General features: G+C 36.8%; 1 protein-coding gene across 1 annotated transcript in view; it reads left to right on the top strand.

Moving 5' to 3' along the window:
- Positions 1 to 10,540, top strand: part of NECTIN3 (nectin cell adhesion molecule 3) — a 72,872-nt gene extending 62,332 nt beyond the window's left edge. Inside the window, exons 8-9 of the mRNA XM_069785542.1 lie at positions 6,923 to 6,985; positions 7,520 to 10,540. Coding sequence (XP_069641643.1) covers positions 6,923 to 6,985; positions 7,520 to 7,696 — 240 coding nt within the window. The 3' untranslated portion in view covers positions 7,697 to 10,540. The remainder of the gene's footprint in view (positions 1 to 6,922; positions 6,986 to 7,519) is intronic.
- Positions 10,541 to 12,025: the final 1,485 nt, after the last annotated feature.

Below are 12,025 nucleotides of genomic sequence, written 5' to 3'. Positions count from 1 at the left end.
CAAAACAGAAAAGATGGTGAAATTGTATTAGCACAAGTAAAAGCATATAACACCATTTACTGAATGATGATACTTCTGGATCAAATGTGAAAAGATCATGCACAGTACTCTTATACCTAGCATTATATTGATTCATTAATAGATTCTGGCTCTCTTGAACTTGTCTAGTTCTTTTCCTAATGGTCTTAGGAAAAGACCCTAGGGATTCCTAGGGGTGGGAATGTCCCTACCTTGATGAAAAAGGAAGCATTATTGTAATAATTTGCCTTAGACTGAAGAGCTGTTTAGGCAAACAAGACTGAGTGGAAGGAAGTACAAAATGTGCATAGGTAAACTCATCTGTATTGATAAAGGATCTTAAAATGAATAAAAACCATTAACTGGATAAGGACTAGAATGAGGCACAAGCTTTTTTATTAGTGGACGCTTTTGTAATGGGATTTCTAAATTGGAAAGGATGAGAAAATGTAAGATGAAGATGTTGAGATAATTGGTTCAGGCTTTTAAAGGAGTGTTTGAGAAGGACCATGTTTAGAGTAAAACTCAATGCTTTTATGAAACTCTGCAAAATGTAAAGACAATGCAAACTATTTTAAGTATCGAAGCACAAAACCCCAGATACACTGTGTCATCCTGCATAGAAACACTGTAGCTCAGCACCAGTTTTCTTTGACAGAACCTGAAGATTTTGCTTCTATTGCTTGCTCCATGGTGGTAAAAGGTACAAGTCCTTTCTCTAGCAAAGGTGTTGTGTTTTCATGCTATGTGAGATGATTTCCTTTGTGTCTAGTTTAAATTGAATCTCCTGTTCTCGTTTCCAGTGTTTGTCTAAACTATTGAGCAGGCATATTTTTGTTGCTCACAGAATATTAGCCTTTGGTGATGATGTGGGGGTTCTTGTTCCCCGTGTGTGTTTTGCCTTGTGTGGTAAATTCATGCTCTTAGTTCAGGTATGAAAGAGCAATGTCTCCTTTTGGTAAGTGGTTAATAGCATGTTCTCAGAATTGGTCTCCAGATTGCAGTCTAGGACTTGAGAAGCAAAAGCAGTATGACTTTAAGGTCAGGGGAAAAAAAAACTTCTTTTAAAAGGAATTACAAGAGCGCAAACATGACAAAGAACAGTTGGAAAAATAAGCCCGTGAACATGGTGGAAAAGAACCGCTGGAGGAGTGGAGAAAGAAGAAAACATTAGACAATGGCTTTTTTTAACCTGTTTCACAATGCATTTGCAGGTGATGTTAAATAACTCAAAATTACTTCAAAACTTGAACTAAATAATGAATGTGGAAAAGTAAACAGTTAAGGGGAAGGAGGAGGAAAGAATGAAACATTGCTGAGATGGGGTTCTTTTCAAAAACATTTTTGAAGGTAAGAACATGGGTGTATAACCACTGCAAATGTTACCTACCTGTCTGAATACTTGCTGGGGGTGGTAGAGTTTCTGCTGTAAGACATGCAACTTAGCTACTTTGTGGTGTTGCTACTGCTGTGAGGCTGTTGGGAAGAGCAGGAATTACAAAACAGAAACAAATACGCAATTGTGCAAAAGCTGTTTCTTTAGCCTATTCTGCCCCTATACTATTAGGGAAGTGTGGCATAGAGGGAAGAACTTAATTAGGAGCAATGATACCATGGTGTAAGCTGTATCCTAAATCATAATTATAAGGTAGCTTTGCTTGGTATGATTAAAATTGACTGTTCTTTAACCAAGGCAGTTGGTGATTAACTGCATGTTTGGAAATAGCCCATTTCACTTACAAAGTTACTCCATCATAATGGTGAGAAAAAAACTTTTTTTGAAAGGGAGGTTTCAAATCTGCGTTAAGTAGCTGACGTTATAATCAATATATAGCTCTGTCTAATCTAAAAATTGTGGTGTTATATTAACTTTTTATAAGTAAGCTACTGCTCATGTAGAATTATTGTTGAAAGTTAAACTGATTTTTAGAAACAGAATTATTATCCAAAATTTATGCCAATACATCCAAAATGAAATGGAATATCAATACGGAACCAGTATGGTTCCATAGGTCTGAAAGCCACTTAAGGTATGAAGAGATAAGTGAACTTGACTGGTGGAACTGGGCAAATGATTCATCTCTTACCGCACACCTCTTGATTCATTCTGTGGTGCCTCTGTGAGGCTTTGTTTCCACTCAGTGCCAATAGGAATTTTTTGTTACGTGGAAAATCCATAGGGATAACACATTCATATATTAAATGTCAGCTTTTGAACTGGACAGGATACGAAACACCTAATTAAACTGAAAGCAAACAAATCAAAGTGTGATTTCTGAAATGATTATACTGTATTGGCTCTTGATAATTTCATAAACTTATCAAGTCATCTACTACAGTATTAGTTCAATACATGTAGGCCTCTGTTTACATTGAAGATTTAACCAGTAGGGATTTTCAGACATTGCATCTAATATTCAGGAAAAGGTTTATTTATGTTTGTCTTGAATGAGACTTTAAACTCTTACTTAATCAAACTTTTTTGCTACTGAACAGGAAGGGGGAAAAATTCCTGGTTTGCAATGTCTCATTTGTATGAAGGTCTAGAAGGGACAGCTAGTTACAGTTGTTCATCCTTTTTTTTTCCCCATAGTGCCATTAGACATTAGTGTAACTGTAAAAATACTGAGTTTATGCTATTTTTAGTGAAGTGTTACTTCCTGAAAAGGTTTAAATAACAGATAAAGTGATTGGAATCAAAACTGGCTCCTCTGAAAGTGAGCTGACTCAGTTGTAGGAAGGTTTTCTACTCGGGAGGAATTGTGTTTAGTTGTACTAAATCTTACCTGGGAAAAAACACCTTTATTCAGAGACGCAAATGTATAGTTGCAGTAGAGTTTTTTCTTTTTCAAAATTAAGGTTAAGAAGAAAAAAAAAAATGCAGCATTTAAATACTTTCTACCGCTTTGGATAGTTTAAAACCATAAATGCCTAACAAAGAACTGAGTTCCTTGGGATTTGAAAATACTCATTCAAGTGTGTTCTGTGTAGTGTGTGCAGTGTATTTATTAGCTGGAGCCCAGAAAAAGGACAAGGAAGCATTTCTTCCTGAAATGAGTAGAACTTTGTCTCCCAGATACAGTCAAACTAGAGGTAAGTATATAAACATCCACAAAATGGTTTTGTAAATAATTTAATTGAGTTTAGCTGTTTTGGTCTGTTTGGAAGGTTCTCTTATACTGTCTGTCCTCTTGAGGATATGGTGCTCTGCTCTTGTGCAGTGAGGCAGTTCTAGGCCTGGGCTCTTCTGCTTAGCTCAAATTCTAACTTATTTTGCATGTTCAAGATGTGTATAAGCTGATCAGTGCTGTAACTACTAATTGCATGGAAATATTCAGCAACTTCATGTATGTAGGCAGGTGTCGAAAACAATGACCTGTTTGGCTTAAGTAGTGAAGAAGAAATATCCAACTGTTGTTAGTCTGAATAGGTTTATTATGAACTGTACACAATGTAGGCTGTTAGTATTCTGTTCTGATATGAACCATTGCAGAAAGGAACTCTTCTTGATGTGATGGTTCTTTGCTAGCCTTGATTGATGATTTTTCTTCATGCTGTTGCTCTTACTGCAGTGCGGTTGTCCTCTCTTTTTAGAGACAATTACAGGCACCATATGTCTGTCCCAAAATGTCTTTCATTTTGTCATATTCTGACAACTGTTAAGGTTGTGTTCTGCTTGTCCAAAAAGCTTCACCTTTCAAGTCATCACTCTGATGTCTTAGACCAGTGACTACCTAACCTCAAGGTACCTGTTTGTTCCCTTTGGCTATACCTGAGCCTGTTGTCTTCAGCTGCTGTCATGTTATTTCAGCTTTTTGCCTGCTTGGTTACCTTCAGGTTGCTGATGGCAAAGCAATGGTAAAGCTGCAATATTGGCTAGTGACAGACTGAGGCGAAAACAAGCAGTATTAAGCTGTGGAGTTGTCTGTCTTCTGAAAAAATCTGATACGTAGTCATTGAAGGCTCCCTATGCTTGACCCAGATATACTTAGTTGTATGTTACTATGAAGCAAGCTTCTTTTACTTACGTTCTTTACACAGCATAAATGGGAATTACTTGTTTTCCAGGAGTTTTGCTATCTTTTCCAAAACTATCTCGGAGGTTGGTAGAAGGTTGATTCTTTGTCTAGAAGGAAGATGACTGAGGAACGAGAATGGATTGGAGGTCTTGAACTTTACAGAGTAAAGGGTAGGGGAAACAACTTCATTGAGAAATGCTGCTAGTGGATCACGAGTCAAGCAGTAAAAGTCCCAAGATCCTGCGAGGGAGAGATCTAAGCAAAATCTACATGCCTCCTGTCTCCCATTGGGTCAGTGTGGTGAATTACTCAGATAAACATCTATTCTTGTCTTCCAACAGCTGCCAAATTTAGCAGTAGTCTGCCTTTTCAGATGGGACCAAATTTCTACTTTAAGCACTGAGAATATCAGAAGGTATGCAGAGCACTTCAAACAGTGTGAATCATGATTGGTACGTGAGTACTGACTGAAGGAAACAATTGGCCATTCTGAAAGAAGTATTTGGAGGACATGATGTCCTTCCCACTGAGTGAAGGACCATTACAAAGAACAAAAATCTACTTGCTCTCCTTTGGCTAAGACAAAAAACAAATAAACAAGCAAAACAAAGAAATCCAACAACAACAAACACCAAAAAAACCCCCTCTTTGCAAAAATTAGATTTTTGTGTTAGGTGTTAGAAAAGCTTGCTAATAGAAGAGCAGAGAAGATATTAGGCTGCCTAGGAAAATTGTTTGTGGTCCAAGCTGCTTTTGAATAGTCTCTCCAAACACTGTTCAGGCAAGGCGCCAGTATGGGTGATTCTAATTCAGCAAAATGTCTGGGTGAACTCTGGCAGAAGTTCCTTTCTGTTGTGTTTTTCTAGCTTACTTCCAAGAGCACAGCAAGTGTGCTGATCTATATGCCAGTAGTGCTGGTTTTCTAACAGCAGCATTTACCAATAAATTTTACTACTTTTATATGTGCATGTTAACCATACATTGTTAAGTATAGATAAGCTATATGTAGCTCACTTTTCTTCAGGTGTGTACAATGAGCAAGACTTCCATCTGGTATTATTTCTTAAAGTTAGATGATTTCAGCCTAGCTGGTTATGAAGCATTTGTGTACTTGAATATGGTTTTGGTTGCTACTAATAAGTGTATATTAAATAAGCCACAGCTCTGGACTCCTTACAATATCAGGAGTACTAATAAAGACCAACTGTTCCAGAAGTAATACAGTTGACAAGGTAGAGAAGTTTTCGAAGATATTTTTTTTTCTATCTAGAAGTTATGTCTTCTCTCTTTAAGCCTTATATATTTTAATGGACAGGAGTAACATCTGTACATTATGTACATCTTTTATATACTTGTAATTTTATTGATAGGCATTTGTTCTCTCAAATTGAAGGCTAACGCAAGCACTTCTGTCAGGCCAAAGCGTGGTCACACTGTTGGGAATGTTCGTGTTTGCTATGCATGTTCAGACTCAATGCATTAGCTCATAAACCTGTCGCAGAGTCCCAGTACGCACGGGAGCAGTTTTGTTATGGAACGTAAGAGGTATAGGTAGGGCAGACAGCCATGGCCATCTGCTACCTGAGAACCTCTGGTTTTATTATGGGGCTTATGAGACCTAACTGAAAAGTGAAGTGATAGCCACACCTCTCAAATGCGTTGATCACTAGATCACCATCAGCTTTAAGACTTTTTTGTTACTGTAATAGCTATGTGGTGCTAAAGAATTTTGAAACTTAATGTTAAGCAGTCTGTAAAACTATATTGGTTTTGGTAGTGGGACTGTTCTTTGGGAACCAACAAAGGGCAAATAACTGCAGAATACACCGACTTTCTAAGACTACTTTTGTAAGTAGGAGAGGGGAATCAGGTAGCAGGACCCAGCGGGACGGTAAGTTGGTTTGGGGTTTTTTTCCTATTCTAGCACAGCCAGTGTTCCAAAGTTCTAACAGACTTAATGAATCAAGCAATGGACTCTTATTTGAGGCGCAGAAGAACTTACTGCGTATATGTTTTTATTAGCAAGCCATGCTGAACAGTAGGAGCAGACCTACAATTGACATTGAGATGTAGGGCATTCATGTGATATGTGTTTGGTAGGATTTTGGTTGCTGTTAATGCCAGTTAGTTCCTTGTGTACATCTAGCTATCGGGCCTTGCTGTAGGCCTCTGAAATAATATTTTGGAGCGATATACTTTGAGGAACAGGTTTTAGGCCTCACAGAAAAAGTTAATGGTAGAACATGTAGGCAGTGTGGACTGTCAGTTGGAAAAATCAGTCAGCAAAGCAAACTTGAGTAGCAAGTTGTAAATACATTTATGCTGCTTTAATTAATAAGGGGAAAATAAAATTAGCTTAATTTGTACTGAAAAGCATTTTATTTGTTTTGGGTAGTCTCATTAGAAGCTTTTTATTTTTCAGTAGGAAGTAACTTTGTTTAACTTCATCAAATTAAGAAACAACCATGTACTGCCTTCTACTCTCAGTATTGTACAATTCCATTTCAGTTAAATATTTTTTGTGCAATAGCAGACTCAGCACTTATCCATATGATGCTTGTGAAAACTTTATAACTGATTTTGGATTTTATTTTGTTTTTAACCTGTGGCTTATCTAAAGTCAATGTAATGTTAAAAGAAAGTTTCTTAATCTTAAACACGCTTATGCTTAAATAAAAAAGTAAAAATTAATAAAAATTAAATGTCTAAATAACACTTCTTAAATTGACAATAGCATCTCTTTCTGCTTGTAAGAAGTGTTCTAAATGGTAGTCAGTTAAGACACTTCACAAGGCAGAGTATATTTTGTGATGACTTTTTGTATAAACCAAACCTGTTCTGCAGTGTTGGATTTTGACTTGTTTCCGCTGTAACTTTTCTTTCAGAAAGAACATTTTGCTTTGCAAAGCCAGTACAGAGAGAAGGATGCTGAAAACTTGCAGCATATGGTAAATAATATGGCTTGAATTCCTGACTGAAGCTTTGATTTCATCTTGTGCCTTAAAATAAGCTTATAAGGATGGGTTTTGTGTAAAACAATACATTTGTCCATCCTAGTCAAAACTGTTGGATGTGTGGGTTTGCTATCCGTGAAGTAGAATGTGTCAATATCATTTTAATATCCTGGTAGTTTGGCTGACTAATTTAAATACACCAACGCTACAGCTTTGAAGTTTTTGTTGAATAAAATAACAAAGCACAGAAGTGCTGACAGGCGTTTTCATAGTTTGCTGTTTGCTTTTTAGATTCATTGAGCTTTAAAATGTAACTTACTTTGAAACAAAAGTTTGAGGTTAACTCTGGATAGTTACTAATACTTCTGTCGTATCTGTTAGTGATTGGAATTTTTAAGTCATGTTTCTTAATTCATAAGACTATTTTGGAGATCATGCACCTTTAGCTTGCTTAAAGCTTTAACAAGAATAGGAGTTGCAGGTTCTATGCAGGAACTATGAAATTCATTACTTCTTGTGTGTGTTTAGAAAGCTGTGAATGGAAGGCAACTTACTTGCGAGACTGAAGAGCCACAAGAACAAGAAGATCTTCAGCATATGTATCCTGTTTATCAGCAAACATACTACAAAAATTGGAGCAGCAGATACCCGCAAAACTCAGGACTTGGAAGAGTCTACATCAATCCAAGGGAGCATTATGTATGATTCTGTACCCAGATGTCTTAACTTTTAAGATAAAAGGGTTTTAATACCTGTTGACTATATGACTGATGTGTCTCATTGGTTTTCATCTCTAAAATAATTGGGGTTTTTTTTCCTGTGGGAAGAATTTGCATGGAGACTTTTATATAGGTAAACCCTATGGAATTTAAGACTTAACTTGCTTCTAGTCTTTGGTATGTATTTGTTTTTGTAGCTATATCAACCTGCCAAAAGAGGAGAGCCGTTTAGCTTTATTAACCTTCGTAGTCATAAGATGTGTAAGTTAGACGAATCAGTTGACTTGTGCCAAAATGTAGTTAAGCTGTTTCCCTGGTTATTTCTGGAAGCATTCTCTCCCTGAACGGATTTTTACAATAACCTTACCTGTGTAAAAGTGAGTAAATATGAGCAAGACAACTGAATCCCTGGTGACATAAGCAGTCTCGGGCTGAGAGTAATTTTTTTTGCATCTTGCAAAACTTGGGATAACTATCATTTTGACTGGCCTTAGCTATTGATTTCTCAACTAGCTCTACCTCGCCCAGTCAAATGAGCAACTAGACTACCTCTTAAATACTGACTTGCTGTTTCATGACATATGTTCTGTGTCTTCCCACCTTGTTAGAAGTGAAATAATTTCCTTGCATCAGAAACTTTTTGGTTTATATTGATCCTGGCTGTCAGCTGATGTACTTCCTGGTTGTAATTTCACAGTAGGTTTATGTCAAGCTTAGTTGCAGGCAGTAGATGCCTAGACAGACAAAACTTCCTGAAAGTGTCTTATGTGTAGCTGCATCTTATCTACAAATTGCCATTTAGCCATTTTTCCAAGTATGACTCCCATGTTAAGTGTTGCAGAGTTTGTCTTGCTTGGTAATAAATATATTTCACGTTCTTTGGTTTCTTTTCAGTTTGCAATAAAATTGCCTCTGAGATGTTCTTATATCTTGGCAAGAAAAGGAAAGCTTCAGTAGACTTCAAGTAGTTTTCAGCACCTTCTTTTAATCCTAACCAGCAGTGTGAAGTAACTGGAGAATGTCCTGATGTTACCAGTCCTAACAGTATCCCATGAGATTTTGAGTGTGGGGTAATGGATGAAAAATGTGCTCAGCATCTTTTTAGAAAAATGTTTTCCTTTGGAGTAAAAAAATAAATATTTAGCAAGTAAGAATATGTATATAATGTATTAGTGCTGAAGCTAGCTCACTGGACAATCTTAAAATATTTTAAGACAGCAGGAAATAAGACACTGATTAAAATTTGCTAGAGGAACTTAAACAACTTACGTGTATTCTGTATACATAAGTACAGAATAATGATTTTGTCAGATGACCTGAAGACACAATAATGGCTATGTCATACTGAACTACCTATTGTTACAGAATTAAACATTACTTCTGTGATATTAGTGTTTTCTCTGCAAATGATAAGATTTTTTCAGAGGGAAGAGTCATAGCTGTAGAAGCAATAGAATTGCAAGTACGGTTGTGTGCGCTGCAGGCAGGATGCCGATATAAAACCTCCATTCACCCTGCATTAATCTCCGTCATAGTAACAGTTAATGAGATCCTTATCCATAATAGGACTAGGTAAATATTTCTAGTTTGTTACAGGTAGCAGCTAGAAGATTATGGCTTAGGTGCCCGTGTTCTGGACACTGTACAAGTAGACATTAACTGTTCTCTTGCTAAGCAGCTTTCTGTTATGTGATCTGGATGTTGACAACTGAAGGAATGGCAAAGAAGAATGTTGGAGAGAACCTGTTTTTTCAAGGTTTTTTTGAACCACTGTCAGCTTGCTTTTCTTTTAGGGGCTAAGCACATTCATATAAATTGAGCAACTGTTTTCAACTTTAAAGCCTCCTGCTGTATTTGAGACCTAAAAAAGGGCTTGTGTGCCCCCAAAATATATTTTCCAGTAATGTCAGTTTAAGCAGCTACCTCTTTCCAGAAGCATTGCCTCACCTATTCTTACGTTACTGCAGCTCCAAAAAAATCTACTGACAGAACATGAAAAGCAAACAGTGTCTTGGCCAAATGTTAAAGCAAATGGAATGACAGAGCATTGAGAAGAACTGTACTGCTTGAGATAATTTGATCAATATCACTGAGCAAAACTTTATACAAAAAATACCTGGATATACATTATAGGGTGGTTCAAAACAGTGTTATTGTGAGAATGCTTCCACTACATTAATTAGTACAATGTGATATTGAGCAGGTGATCATTTCAGTTCCTATTATGTTGGCAGATGATGTAAAAACCAATTATTTTGGGTTCAGACCTCTTCTACCACTTTTTATTCTTATTTGCAGATACATTTTTGTTTGAAAAGTTGAAAATTTGGGGGAAGGAAGAAAAAAGGAAAAATGCTATCAACAAAGATACTTGCTTTTTTGAATTCGTAAAAGTAGCTTAAAAAAGAAAAATGGAGTCCAACTGTGTTGCTCAAGTTATATATCAACAAACTACAGAAAGCTTGAATTGCAAACTACCCATCAGCAGTAGTTTTCCCTAAAGTCATTAGGGAAATATATTACCATGTTGATTACCTGTGAGAAATGGTTTCTTTGTAATCTGTTCAGGGACATTTAGTGTGTTAGGTTTTCTGAAATGTTGCTGTTAGTCTTAAGTGTGGCTGGATTGGGGGGGAGGGGGCAGGGGTTTGGCATAGAATGCTCTGAAGAGAACAGAAAAATGTCGGCTGATTAGGATTTTCCGTGAAAAGGATTGCACATATAGAAGGGAGTTTGATCTGCTTTAAGGTGTAGAAATTGTCCTTTTTATTTTTGTACATTTTCAAATGTTTGTATTTGTATTTCGATTTGAATAAAAATATTCAAAATAGGAACTTTTCATAAGTTGTTTAGATTTAAGATTGCTTAAGGTATGGAAAATGCGTCTACATGGCGATATGTTTCTTCCTCTGAGCATGTGGGATTTTCCTAACAGTACCAATTTTAAGTATCTGTTCTGTTGGATGCTGAAATGAGAGATCCTTTCAACATTTGTTTCATTTAACAGGGGCCATGTACTGGATTTTGTGAAAATCCAGCACTTGGGTGAACTGAACACCCAAAATCACTATTGAGGGAGGTAGGAATGGAGGGGAAGAGTAGTAATTCACATCTCTAGTGTTGTTAAATGTAAATTGTCCTCTGCTCAAGTATCTTTAAATTCTACAAGCTAGTCTAATTATAGAAAGGAAGATTTAACGTTTGGCATATGTCCAAAATGTTTGTGGATGTAATACGAAGAAAAACTGAGAAAATTCCCTAACTAAAAGAAAGGAAACACTTTACAAGAGATTATTAAAGGTCTACTGCTGTTAGGTCACAAAATGATCTAATGTATTGGGTATCCAGCTCAAGGAAAGCCCAATAAAAAGGTGTAAGAATTCATGAAGAGTGGAGGGAAGGTTTTCACCTTCAGAGTTCTTAACTGTAGCTGCTTTCTGGCAGTGTTACTGCTCTTTCCTTCTCCGAGTGATACAAATTCTGGTGCAGAACGTTGTATTGTGTAGAGAAGAGCTTAAAATACAGTATAGTAACTTCTTCGATGCCACAGACCTGAACTTACTCCATCTGAACCGCTGTGTTGTTTGAAGGCTCTGTGTGTGAATGCTGTAGTAACAGGTAGTAACAGAGCAGATGAATTTGTCTTGACAACTTAAGTCACTTCAAGGATTACTGACTGGGAGAGCTAAAGCTCCAGGCAAAAAAAAAAAAAATAAAAAATAGGGCCTTGGTAGTTCGTAACTGCTCGTTTGCTTGGTGGCAGGTGGCCTCGGGTTTTTTGTCCACTTGTGGTATGTGTCCAGAGTATTGGAAGACTGGGTTTGGCTTTTGGAAACATGTTGCTTTCCAATAGCAAAGCTAATGCTTCATTGCTGCATACACATGTAACACATCTTCCCAATGTCATCAAATCATTAAATTTGAGATTAATCAAGCTAGCATGCATTATTGGTGGTGTTTCAAAGCCATGTTACCTGGTTTTATATAACTGGTGGTGTAGATCTTGAGTACTGGAGACACTTAGAAGAACCTGCTTGGTGTGGAAGGACTTAAATGGCCATTTGTTGTGAAAGGTGGTTAAAGATACTTATGTTCTAATGAAGTGCTATAACGATATGTATATGTTGTGGTAAACTCTTAAGGTGGTGACAACTAGTAAAAAGCAAAAGCTGAAGACTGGTTGAATCTCAGCAGGATAACACATAATAAAATTTTTTGTTTATTCCCCTGTGGAGGTAGATGGCTTAGAAAATTCAGTGGCGTTAAAACCTACCAACCTTCATTGTTCGTTTTTTTGGTTTTTGTGGTGGGGTTT

Source organism: Haliaeetus albicilla, chromosome 6 (assembly GCF_947461875.1).
Source record: "Haliaeetus albicilla chromosome 6, bHalAlb1.1, whole genome shotgun sequence".
Lineage (NCBI taxonomy): Eukaryota > Metazoa > Chordata > Aves > Accipitriformes > Accipitridae > Haliaeetus > Haliaeetus albicilla.
The sequence above is the reverse complement of the archived record's forward strand: the minus strand, read 5'-3'. Positions and strand labels throughout refer to the sequence as shown.